Genomic DNA, 13,822 nt, shown 5'->3' on the forward strand with positions numbered 1-13,822 from the left:
ATCACAGTCTCAGTCCATCGAGTAATCTTGGTTAATTCTCCCAAGTAGAAGGGGGGAAAAGTGTATTATACTACAAAATCTCTGCTGAGCTCTCTTTGTTCTGTAGTGAGACACAGCTGGAGCCAGAAACCATTACCCTAATTATGCCTCCCAGCTCAGCTGCTGTTCATAAAACAAAGACAGCTGATGGCTCGATTACTGTGAGATTCAAATTTGTTGTTCCTTTTTGTGACCCTCTGAGCTGGGAGACTTGCTGGGATCTCTAGAAACTTGCACCAAGTGAGATAGAAGCAGGGTTAAGTTGCTGGAAGTTGCTTTTTGAGGTTGTTATGAGGTTTTGGTGTGGGTTTTTTTTTCTGTTTTGTTTTAAACAACAGAAGTATGGAAATTAGTCAAGAGAAAATTCAGGTTTAACCTTCTGTGCTGTCCCTACTATTATCTCCAGAGTTGAAGAGAAAGGGAGAATTTCACTGCCTCTGGCAGACGCTGCAGGTAGGTTTTTACATTCTTACAGATAAGGACCTGTCGGATCTCTGTGATCTCTGATCCTTGGAAAAAAAAAAACAACAAACCAGGAGTAGGAAGACATGCTGAGTTCATAAGCAAAGGAGTTGGAGGGAGGGACCAGAAATAACAGAGGAAAACGGCAAGAAAGAGCTTGTGTAAAGAGCGTGAGGACCTCGGAGCGAGGCTGACATGGTTTTGGCAAAGAGTCTGGGACAAATTGCTGGTGGAGGATACACAGCTCACAGAGGAATGAGCAAGTTGCCCGCAAACTTCGAAAGAAAAAAACATCTTCCTGCGTTTCAACACTCCTCTATTGTCAGTAATCACTGGTGAAACCCATCCTCGCCCAGGGCAGGCTTCTGCAGGGAATCCATCCCACTGGCGCTGCCTTGTTAGCTCAAGTTCTGCTAAACCACAACAAAAGCAAAATTTAGTATTTAGCTTTTAATTAAAAGGATAAAATACTATCATAATGCAAACATGTAAAAAACCTGAATGAAGCTCACAGATACTACCTGAGTTCTGACGTTTCCTATTTTGGAAAGTCAAACCCTTCAATCTTAAGGTGTTTTTAAAAGACTTACGTTTTTGTGGTAAAGGTACTAATCTTGGCCAGGTAATATTTCACAAAGAACAAAAGCAAGACAGGCTTCCAGTATTTTCAGGCTATGTCAGCATTTCACAAAACTTTGAATGGCTATTTTTGATACACAGTTGATGACTGAAATTAAAAATACCGACTTTACAATACCACTTACCTGAAGGTGTTATTTGTCTTACTACTTCACACAGTATAGAATTGGAATTACTCTCTTTTGGACCTTGAGAGCACAATACCCCAAGGAGATACTCAGGTACCCAATGAGTACCCCAATCAAATAAGAAAAAAGAAAAATAAAAATTAAAAAGAAGAAGATGAGTTATACAGAGAAGATCCTAAAAGAGGTATTTGCTTATTACCAGTGTATCAGGCATAAAACTAAAAAGCATCCAGCATCACAGCCCTACTGCCCAAGCTCCCTCTGTAGCAGAGGGTCTAACGCTTTACCTACTAATCTGGCCAAATGTAAAAAAATAAAAGCTTAAAATTTAAGGAAGAGCAGCCTTTTCCTTTGAAAGTGCTTTAATTATCTTCCACCATTAAGTAACAGCTGCATTTAAAATAATAATGAAAATTAACAGATTTCAACTCTTTATCCAATTAAAAAGAAAATGAACCAGAAAAAACAAACTGGGTGAATAATAATAAATGAGTTTCAGGTTTTAGCACATGTTTTAAAGCCCAATGCTGAGCATATGACTGTAATGCATAAAAAGACACCCCCAGATCTTAGGGCAAATAAACAAGGCTGAGAGAGGGTGTCTTTTTGATATTCTGAAAATTAATTTTCTCATTATTTAAGCAACTGGGCTAAGAAAAATAGAAAACAAAGAAGAGGAATAAGAAGAAACTCCAGGAGTTGCTATGAATTACTTGTATGCAAGTCCTGCTGAGTGCTGAAAGGCCTCTCCATGCAAGGAACATTACCCGTTCTGAAGAGCTCTCCCTCCAGTCTGGTTTCCATATTAACAGAGATTAAAAGGCACGTCTAATCCTGGATTAGACAACCCCTCATCAGGAATATCTGATCACTGTCCAGATAAAACAATGCACTGAAAGCGACTGGCACAGTGCAGGGTCTAATCCTGGCTGTGCGAGGTACCCAGACCTGTGGTGTGATGGGCACGAGGGACGTGGCCTGGTCACCACCAGGCTTTGTATTAAAATACCGTTAATGTTTAGAAACAAAAACTGGTTTCTATAGTGATTTCCAAAATTGGTTTGAACCACAGACTCATGGAATGGTTTGGGTTGGAAGCGACCTGGAAGACCTTCCAGTTCCAAGCCCCCTGCCATGGGCAGGAACACCTTCCACTATCCCAGGTTGCTCCAAGCCCCGTCCAGTCTGGCCTTGGACACTTGCAGGGATCCAGGGACAGCCACAGCTTCTCTGGGCAACCTGTGCCAGGGCCTCCCCACCCTCACAGGGAAGAATTCCTTCCTAGGGGTCAATGAGAAACTCATCTTTAGTCCTTTTGTTCTCTAAATAATAAACTTATATGTATTGTTGGAGATTAAAAGCACTACAAGAAAAAGATTAGAATGATTTTGAGGCGTTTTTCATTCAAAAGCAACATTTTATGTTTTGGAGATTTATTTTTTTTTTAAATTCTGAGGGAACAACCACAGTGTCTATTAATTTCACCCAACTATTGTTTTCAACTGGGCTGCAAGGCTGAAGAAAAGAAGTATTTCTCTTTCCTACAGCATGCACCAAAGCAGCAGAGGTATCAGGGGCAAGATGTTTTTTCCACCTGGATTCTGTCAGTGGATGCTGAAGTGCCGTGAGGCCTGTGGCAGCCCAGGCAGTGGCACTGCCTAACTAACACTACAGCTACTCTCTTTCTCCTCCAGCTAAAAATAACAGCACGAAGCGCTGCTGCCTCCTCTGCCTGCAACTGTAAAGGTCAGCTCTGAAAGACAGAGGAAGAAAATCACTCGGCACAAAATGAAAACATTTTGAACCTGTTTTTGTCAATTTTTAATTTTGTTTTTTTCCCCCTCAGAAAGCAATTGAAAGAAAAAAACACACATTTTGACACTGGGTATTTTTATTTCCAGCCATGCTCACCACTTCGAGAGTGATATGATGTACTGATGGCGCACTGAAAGGAGACGAAAAGAAGAAAACAAACCTCTTGTCATAAAGCACCACCACAGGATTAGCACTTCAGCTAAGTAGGAAAACATAAATCACAGCTACATTCAGTTGCCAACAGTCATACCTGGAGCAAAAGAGAGGCAAAGCCAACCCTCGCTGATCTAAGAAGGGATGAAACAGCTCCAGGTGATTCAACAGCAGGAGAAACACAAGAGGTTTATCAGTGAACTTGAAGTACTGAAGCTTTACAGGTTCATCTTGAAAAGAGGAGCATGTTCAAAGACATGTGAACTTTTCAAGATGCTCTGCTCTTCTCTCCCCACTATTAGCAAAGCAAGTGGGGAGGAGTGGGGAGGAAAAAAGCCAGACAAAAAAGACTTAAACGAAAAAAAACCCTTAGAATGTTTAACCAGGCTCTGGTAATAAGCAGGATCAAGATTTTCCGACAGACATTTTAAGGAAAACCATGAAAAGTTAGTTCTCAAGTCCTGCAGGTCTTGCAATAGGAGTTGCTATGCCAGAGCCAAACCAACTCAACTGAGTTTAAAATCTAGCAGGGAAATGCCTTCAGAGAATTAAATTCCTAGTAGGAAATTGCACCAATCGAGTTCTTTGCATCACTAAGCCATTGCCCCCGACCTCCTGATTCCTATCAGACTATTTTGCAAACAAAATTCCAGCAGCTCCTAGTCAAGCCTGTCCAACCACACGGTATCTGTCACTCGCTCATAGGAAATACGAGAGCAGTGAAAGCCAAGGAGTTCTCGCCGTGGCCATGAACCAAATGCATCCATAGGAATGACGAGCGAAGATTCCCCACCAAATTCCTGACACATCTGAGGTTGCTGACCAAGTTACAGACCACCTCTGAAGCAGAGGCATACAGACAGTTCCCAGCTGAAATATTTCTGCACAAGGCCAGAAGAGGAACCATAACATTCCTCTCTGGTCACCATCCAGAAGAAGAATATCCCATTTAGCTAAACAAGATGCACAATATCCTATTAAGATGGCTTTCTAAAATGAAAAGTAAATTAATAGGAAACAGAAGGTATTTTGATTTCAGTTTCTTCTCTACAGCATTAATGGTTCCCATATGTCCCCAGTCAGCGGGCAATGGTGATTTTTAGATCCCTTATAAAAATCCAGGGACAAATAAGTAGTTTTCAATAGCTGATGACCCTTAGACTTTTACCCATTCTTGCCTCAATGATGATGCATACAGTGGTTACGTGTTATCTTCAGAGTAAATGGAATGGCACAAATCCTGAGGTGCAATCCAGAGTTACTGTGGCTAGGTCTGTACCGCAGACACAGCAGTACAGACACAGCAGTACAGACACAGCAGTACAGTTACAGTATTGTAACTGTACAATACTGTAACTGGCAATTCCTGCTCTGGCCAGAGCTCTGGAGGAGCTGCAGGGCCCCTTCTATATCCACCTGTGCCTACAGATCTGTTCTGGTCTGTCCTCTGCCCCAGCATCATCCTGTCAAATGTCTGCTATCCAGAGGTCTCCAATGCTGAAGTCCCTGGAAACCTACCACAGTGCTTCATTATTATTAACCTTGGAAAGTGTTTCCTTATGACCTGTGAACCCACAAGTATGTGAAAAAGATTATTCCACTTCCTTTCAGAGCGGTATTTTATTTGAAAAATGTCACATCACTTTCACCTTCCTTTGGCAAATCAGCACCTTCAGAGGTCCTGTTTTCTACAGCTCTTATTTCTCCCTGAAAGAAAGACTTTGAGGTTCTGGAGCGTGTCCAGAGAAGAGAATGGAGCTGGGAAAGGGTCTGGAGCACCAGGAGCAGCTGAGGGAGCTGGGGGGGCTCATCCTGGAGCAAAGGAGGCTCAGGGGGGACCTTCTGGCTCTGCAACCCCCTGACAGGAGGGGGGAGCCAGGTGGGGGTCAGGCTCTGCTCCCAGGGAACAAGAGACAGGAGGAGAGGAAACAGCCTCAAGCTGTGCCAGGAGATGTTAAAGGCTGGATATAGGGAAAATTTCCTCATGGAAAGGGCTGTCAGGCATTGGCACAGGCTGCCCAGGGCATTGGTGGAGTCTTCATCCCCGGAGGGATTTAAAAGCTGTGTGGATGTGGCACTTGGGGACATGGGTCAGTGATGCCCTTGGCAGAGCTGGGGGAACAGCTGGACTCCACAGTCTTGGAGGGCTTTTCCAACCTAAATGATTCTGTGATTCGAAACCCAGCTAAGATGTCACCAGCATGAGTAGGCTTAGAGGACACCTCCAGGCTGTTCTCCATTTCCATACCCACACAGAACAACAGCAGATGCCTCTTTCCATTTGCACCATCAAGTACTCATTACTACTTCCTCAGAATATTTTCCAGCTAATTCTCCATCAAATTTTTAGCCTTTTCACCTCTTCCATGCTTCCTGTTGGTTGATGAGAACATTATGCGCAACAGAGTAAAAACAGTAAGTATTAAAGTCAATATATGTCATATCTATTTTATATATTCTTGACAAGGCAAGCTGGCAACTGTTCTGGTGTCCAAAACTCATTACAGACGTCACATATTCTGTATTTTGGTCATATTTCTTCAATATGGAACATTACCATGCTGTCTGTTAGTTTTTCTGCATGAAATACAAATCTGGACTACAGTTTAGGATCAGAGAATCTCATACCAATTGGTGGGTGGAATTTGCTGGAGCAGAGGGATGTCAAAGTGACCAAAGTGTAACATGTACCTTCTGCTCAGGTGGATCTCTAGTGCCATCTGAGGATGGGAATCACAGAATCCCAGAATGGCTGGGGTTGGAAGGGACCTTAAAGATGGTCTCATTCCACTCTCTGCCATGGGCAGGGACACCTTCCACTAGAACAGGTTGCTCCAAGCCCTGTCCAACCTGGACTTCAACACTTCCAGGGAGGGGGCAGCCACAGCTTCTCTGGGCAACCTGTGCCAGGGCCTCACCACCCTCACAGCCAGGAATTCCTTCCCAATATCTCATCTAACCCTGCCCTCTGGCAGTGGGAAGCCATTCCCCCTTGTCCTGCCACTGCATGCCATTGTCAAAAACTACACCCATGGTTCCACCGTAGCACAGGTGTGGATAATCCAAACCCCCTCTGCTGTTTAATGACCAGAGAAAGTACCAAGAGAGGGCTGTAGCACAGCCTCTGTAGACATACTTTGGGGCTTCAGAATGGTAATTTCTCTTCCCCAGTCTTTCATTACCAAAAGCTGCAACAGCTTCTATTTCCACCTACAGTTTACACAATTTGAGCTACAAAATTCCATTGATCACAACAGCCTGAAACCCAACACAGCTCCCCAGTACATGGGAAGTTGCTGGATCCATCCTCTGCTGAATAACCAGCCTTGGCCACATGAAAAGCCTGGCCAGCTCACTATTCTGTTTGAAAGCAGGTTGGGATGGATGCTTAAATGAGAGCAGAGAAGAACAGGGAGATCCTCCCCATGAATACATCCTCTCAGCCTCCAGCAACATACAGTTTAGAAATTTATTGAGCCAAATCTTAAAAGTTTTTCTTTTATGACTCCTTTTAGAGCACATCTACATTTCAGACATCCACAGTGTCCCATACAGCCATGAGGGTGGAGTTCTCAGCTCTACCACTGCAGAGAAAAGCCTGACAAGTTCTCAGAGAGAGAAACTCATTTTTGTTTTTCTCAGACCCTGCCCACATGGTCCCAGGCAAGCTCCCTGCAGTGTGTACAGTAAAACTAACATGATTTGCCACTTTTTCAAGGGATAGTAAGACCAGTTAGAACGTTTTGGCTGTAGAACACAAGACAAAGATTGGTTCTGTAAAGGATGGTAGTGCTGCCAATACTGTGTATGAAGTGCAGGACGTGACAGGGTAGATGAGGAGTCAGCTGAATCTCATCTTTTATTCAGATCTACAAGCCTGACAGCTCTCACCACTTGCCAGCTGGTGACAGGTACATTTATAAAAAAAATAATTTTAAAAAATCTTTTTTTTTGACATCCTTGCTTCTCTAACAAAGGAGCTATTTTAAAATTCAACATGCTCCCTTGGAAAGCCTTAAATAGTTTCTGAATGCAACTGGCATTATGCTGTAAGCCAATATTAAATAGTTTTGGGGAGGAATCATTTAAATTTTTGAGGAAAACCAACAAAGGAAAGGACATCTTGCTATCTGTGGGAGGCACGGGGCTGCACACAGAAGGATCTGGACACCACCAGTTATTCTGAATTTGGATGAGTAACCAGAGAAGGTCCCTATCTCAGTAGAGAATGAAGACTACTGTTATCTTCACTGCACCATATCCTCTTTACACAAGCTGAAAACACCTTGTCCTAATCATATCACGGTGGCTGTAGTCTGCAGCTGCTGAAAGTTTGGAGACTTTTGAGCTTCAAATTCTCCTCTCTCCAAGCTCTTGCAAGACCAGAAAAATATGAAGTGGGAAGAGAAGAGAAGAGGAGGGGATAGGTACAGAGCAGGATTTCAGTTCCACTTTTAAAATTACCCTCCTTTATGGACCAGCAGATTTTTAGCCACACTAAATGTGTTATTCACTGCAGCAAGAGATTTAGCACCCTGCTCAGCCCTCCCTTTCAGTATTTTGCATCTAGTGTGGCTTCATGCATTGCTCAGCTCTGCAAATACTGACTGGAAGAAATGTTTTTTACAGGTAAAATTTTTCTAGTAGGAATCATTTTTCAAGTTCTCAATATGAGCATTAAAGCCACTATCAGATGCAGCAATAATTAACAACTGCTTCCCAAAGTCATACACCATAGAGAGCCACAGTGGTTGCAGTTTCTCATGCACAGCTATTTTCTTTTGTTTTTTTTTTTCTAAAATGTTTCCTTATCCAGTGGGAAGGTTGTTGTTTGTAGGTGAAAACAACACACAGCCCAGAGAATACGGCAGCTGAAGCCTGCTCTTAGCTATTGAAAAATAATTCCCTGTGATCATTAATAAGCTGGTGATGGGAGTAAGAGAAAAGAAAAGCATTGTTTGATGATGAAAATCTGCTTTTGCTCTCCTGACAGACCCGTTTCTATCAAGGGGCAGTAAAGAGAAGCTGATGCTGTCCTCTCTTTGGAGGGGTGAAAGATGTGTCGAAGCTTGGGAATTCCTTACCAGAGGCAACTCAAAATCCCCCTGGCTCTGCTGAGTTAAAGATATGGGAAAAGGTTGTTAAAGAAATTAGAGGGTTGGAACTAGCTGGCCTTCAAGGACTCTTCCAACCCAAACCATTCTGTGTTTCCGCGTTGCCCCGAAGTTGTTGCAGCGGAGACCCAGAAAATAGGAAAGAGGAACTCAAACTCAGCATGTTAAAACAAACTGATGAAAGCGATGAATATTTCCACCTCTCAAAGGAGATCAAATAACCACGTGCAAACCACCCCTGGTATCACATGCCACTCACCAGATCTATGTTTTGCATGATGTCCTGGAAGGAAGGGTGAGTCCGGAACTGCTCGAAGAGATCCCGCTTGTAGAGCAGCGCGTACACCAGGTTCGGGTTGTGATGGAGGGAATTTGTCAGGCAGGAGTTGATGATCTCCAGCATCATTCTGATCACCTCCTCGATCACATTCAGGTCTTGCGCCTTTAAGAAAGGAATAAAAGGTTAGTGTGCCCTTTTCCGTTGTAAAATACACTGAGTAATAAAGGCAGCACGCATGTAATTATTATTAATGGAGCTATTAGATTGTTAATGTCTCTGTGGTGAGCAAATCTGGCACCCCAGTATCTGGAAAGAGATATGTTTTCTCCTGTAATCACCAAAATTTTAATTGCATCATGCTAGTATTCAGCCTCACAGCTTGATTCTCTCAACAGGAGCCATCTCATGACATAAAGCATTACCTTATAGCAATCAGCCAAATTCACCAAGGGTTAAATGAACTTAGTCTTCTCAACCTTTCCTATACTAAGTAAAAGTGCTTCAGTTTATATTTAATTTAACATATTTTCTGCTGAGCCCCTGCTTGAGGGAGGAGGGAGAGGGAGAAGAGAGAAAAAATATCAGAAAAATAAAAAATGGCTGTTGAAAGAGAAAAGCAAAGATAGCAGAAGTAAAACTGACTGGATCAAACCCCACTGCACCTTGAACATCCGTCACCGTTACCAGACTTTGTCCTTCTGAGCTTTTTTTTAAAAACTATTTTCCTGGCACTGAAGAATACTTGTAATAAATGAAAAAGAATGTAGTGCACTAAGCTTTACCACTCAAGATAAACTTGTAGAGCTTTTCATCTTGTCAGTGCCTTTGACAAACCATTCCTGATGATTCTGAAACTCAAAACTTTCTAAGCTGAACAAGCTGGCGTATGAACTCCTGCCAGCCTTCTGAATTTCTCTCCCTGAGCTTCACATCACAATTATTTCCAATATGATCGTTCAGATTGGAGAGCTGTCTGTCCTCCCTTGGAATACAGTTAAAAAAGGCAATTCTACCTTGCTTCTACCGTTTGGTCTCTCCATCACATCAAACACAGGACTGGGAGACTTTACAGGTCTGGCAAGAATGTGAATCACATTAAACCAGCCTGAGTTTTTCTGCTGGGCACAAAAACACTGAAATCACCAATATTTCCCTTTACCAACTGCCCACAAAGCTCATTTTCTGAGTTACCACATGGCACTTAAATTCTTCATAATAAGGCAGTACTTGTAACAGCATTTTGTTGGACTGCCATTCAACCTGTACATAGTTACTTTCTACTATAAAGTAGCACTGTAGGAATTGTTACTTGCCAGATGTACATTCTTACCAAGGCAGAAGACAACACAGGAAGTTTTCGCTGTCCTGTTTAGACCCATGAAGAGCAAAATTCTTTGCTACCACTCTGGCTGCTTTCAATGCAAAGCAAAGGTGCATTTCTTCCTGAAACTGTAGATCACAGAATCCCAGAACAGTCTGGGTTGGAAGGGACCTGAAAGACCATCTCTTTCTACCCCCCTGCCATGGGCAGGGACTCCTTCCCCTAGCCCAGGTTGCTCCAAGCCACATCCAACCTGGCCTTGGACACTTCCAGGGATCCAGGGGCAGACACAGCTTCTCTGGACAGCCTGGCACAGGGCCTCAGAACCCTCACAGCTAGGAATTCCCTCCCAATATCCCATCTAACCCTGCCCTCTAGCAGTGGGAATGAAATAACTCCTTCAGCTGCAATCTGAAGAAAAATCCACACCTAACTTATCTTGGTAGTGATGCTTGCCTATCAACTTGGATTTATTTCAGAATATACTGGATTATGGCGTGTTTTTAAAAGCTCTGAGCACTGGTATAATTCCCTCCCCCATGCAGCAAGGTGAGCTGGTGACCAAGACACTATCCTAAAATACAGATTACATGACTTTTACAGAACATTATGATTCAGAATCAAGTGAGATCTATCCAGTTACCAGAAAGGCAAGAAACGGCACAACTACTTTTCAAAAATTAAATGCTTTTTAATAAAATATGTTCACCTTAAACCCCAGACACACAGCTAGTTGAAGCATAAAGCATTGTTAACTATCTCCAGCTAGGCTGAAGACTGCTGGTGGTCAGCTTCAATCAATGAAAAGTTGCAGAAGTTATTTCTCAGTAATTAAATATAAAGTTTTTAGGAGCTGATGGACAGAATCAACCACCTGTTTTTCAGCTGCCATGTTCCAGGTGAAGAATCTGGGACTCTAGTGAAGGAAATCAGGAGATACATTGAAGAGTTTTACCCACAACTGACTAGACCAAAAAAGAATAAGTTATAAGAAGAATGACCTCCATGAAAGATAGAGAAGTGGGACTGAATCCTGGGATTGCATATACGTTAACAGAAGAACTGTACTCTCCTATAACTAGAGATAGAAGCATTTCTAAAGGCTTAGAAGTCTTCAAAACAAAGGAAAAAAACAAGCCAAGAGCCAAGGACAGCATCTGGATGAGATAATGGAGAAATGCTGTAAGAGCTGATAAAATGATGTGATTTTTCTGCTCTGTATCACCAGTATCAGGGTACAGCCCCTCTGCACCCAGACATGGCATCAAGACAGGTATAAACAAGGCTACAAAAATGTTTTGTTGTTGAAGTTTATCACCCTGTGTATTATTTTCGGAGTAGCTGAACACATCTGAAATGCTGCATGTGCATGGCCAAGTCAAGAACTACCCCACCATCCTCAGCAGCAGTGTAAGACTGTGACGTTTTTGACTGGATTAGCTGTTAAACGGAAAGAAAAGCCAGATACTGATTTGCAGGGGATGAATAGACACGTTTCAACTTATTAAACAGTACGTTTAACTGAGAGGAGTTCAAAGTAACAGCATTTTCCTATGCTTACAATTGACAAATTCAACGTGGTATTCACATTTAAAATTATTACAGTATTCCTTCACAAAACAGGGCTCAGAAAATGGCTCTGTTGACACTGATGTGTACCAAACCTCCCCCACCTTTTTTTTGGCTTTTTCGTTTATACCCCTGGAAATAATTATACCAATAATTAAAAGAAAGGTGGCAACTAAAAGCTTGGTACTGACTCTGTGAGACTGAAATTAAAACAGCAAAAGGGATGGGAATGCAGTCACAGCATCAAATCCTAGGGAACCACCTCATGTTCCTTCTCCGGAGAGGAATTAAATGTGGTGCTTTTCTTGCAAAGATTCTAATTTTTAAGGCAAAAAGCCAGATGCTTGGTCATGTTCTAGCTGCACAAGGAATAAACCAGGCAGCGACAGCTACAAGAAGCCAGGTAGAGTTCTGGGTAGTCTGGGTCTCTTTTGTTAAAAGAAAAAGGAAAAAACAAGTGATCACGCCAGAGGAAAGAGAATGGAAATAATCTGAGAGGACGCAGGGGAAAATATGACAAATGAGAACGTTATCTGGAGAAAAACAATTTGAGTTTGATAAACACCACGAAGGAAGACACAAAAATGCAGAAGCAAGGCACATGATGGGCAGAGTTGGATGTTCTTGGATCTGACCAGGTTGGAATACTTTTGCTTTCCTTACTGCAACACAATTGCTAATTAGCATGTCATCCTCCTGGGCAAAGAGTTCTGGATTCAATACTTACACACTGACGTGTAAAACCAGTTGAAAAGTATATGGCTTATAAAAATCAAAGAGGTCAAGCAGCCTAACAGCAAACCCCAGGGATGTGCTCATAGTTTGGTTCCTTACAGACATATTTACCCATCAAAACACTGTCAGTGGAGGCTGCAAAAATTCAGTGTCACCAAAAACCTGTTTAATTTAGGGTACATATCTTCTGGTTCCCACAATAGAACATTCTGAGTGCTCATCTTTCTAATTCAATTTGACATCAAATTAATTTTAATTTTTGTAATAATAAAGAACTGGTAAATAAAGTTCTGTTACGAGTTAATGCAAATCTCCAGCCTCTAAATGTCAACAATTCTGAGGAGATAAAAGGAGGCACGTCCTTGTATGATTCAGCTTAAGTTTGTATAACCATCCCTCATGGGGATGGCCTCACAACCTGAGCTGGGGTAACACTTCAACTGCCCGTTACCAGCAGTGACAGCACAGCTGTATCCAAGGAAATGTTGGGAGTCTTAATTTCAGGTTGAAATAATGAATGAAACAATTATTTTCTTTAGGTTAAAAATTTAGACTTTCAATACGTAAAGGGGGCTTATAAGAAAGATGGGGGCAGAGTTCTTTGTAGGGCCTGTAGCAGTAACAAAAGGGGTGATGGTTTTAAACTGAAAGAGGGGAGATTCAGACCAGATGTAAGAAGAAATTGTTTGCAATGAGAGAGGTAAAACACTGGAACAGCCTGCCCAGAGAAGCTGTGGCTGTCCCATGCCTGGAAGTGTCCCAGGCCAGGTTGGATGGGGCTTGGAACAACCAGGAATAGTAGAACGTGTCCCTGCCCATGGCAGGGGGGTGGGAATGAGATGATCTTTAAGATCCCTTCCAATCCAAACCATTCTGTGATTCTATTCCATGATTCTAAAAACTACTGGTGCACAAACTTAAGTCTCATATCATGTCCACATGACAACTACATATTTCAGATTATATATTATTCGTATATTATTATCTATCATTATGTATTTATTTATTGCAAACTAGAATTCACTTAAATGCAACAATTTCTTTTCCCCCGTTTTACCTAGGTGTATAGTAATCCCCAGTCCAAAGTAACAAATAATTTTAAGCCTAAACAGGTCTATTTTGCAACTTTTTTTACAAATCTGAGATCTAACAGAGCACCCTTTCCTTTGTGGCAAGATCCATATGAATGGTGTTATGCACCACACGACAACGAGTATATAGATCCAGGTTGCTGCTGCCTACTAAAGAAGCTCCATTTCTCACTGTGCATCCATATTGCAGTAATTTTCCAGACAAACAGTGCTTTCAGCTAAACAACTACTAAATGTACAGTTAGCACAAAAAAGCAGGAAGAAGCTAATCTGCGTCAAAAAACAAAACCCGAGCAGGGATGGGTAAGGTAATACCCTACAACTCTACAATGTAAACAGGGTAAAAAAAATCAACACAACAGGAAAGGCACATGGTACTGAAGTCTTAATCCGAAGAAACCTGATGAAGTAAAGTCAGTGTGTCACATGTAATAGCAAAAGAAACACGCGATGGAAATGCAGGCTGACAAAAAAAA

General features: G+C 42.1%; 1 protein-coding gene across 5 annotated transcripts in view; it reads right to left on the bottom strand.

The window, feature by feature from the left end:
• Positions 1 to 13,822, bottom strand: part of DYM (dymeclin) — a 216,510-nt gene that overhangs the window by 35,867 nt on the left and 166,821 nt on the right. For 4 of the 5 annotated variants that reach the window (XM_027656166.1, XM_027656165.1, XM_027656168.1 and 1 more), the window contains one exon: positions 8,610 to 8,792. In XM_027656166.1, coding sequence (XP_027511967.1) covers positions 8,610 to 8,792 — 183 coding nt within the window. Of the gene's footprint in view, positions 1 to 2,942; positions 2,954 to 8,586; positions 8,793 to 13,822 lie in introns of those variants that run through there. The other variant, XM_027656169.1, reaches the window with a different exon arrangement.

This window comes from Corapipo altera, unplaced genomic scaffold, assembly GCF_003945725.1.
Source record: "Corapipo altera isolate COAL_440 unplaced genomic scaffold, ASM394572v1 61553, whole genome shotgun sequence".
In the NCBI taxonomy this organism is placed as follows: domain Eukaryota; kingdom Metazoa; phylum Chordata; class Aves; order Passeriformes; family Pipridae; genus Corapipo; species Corapipo altera.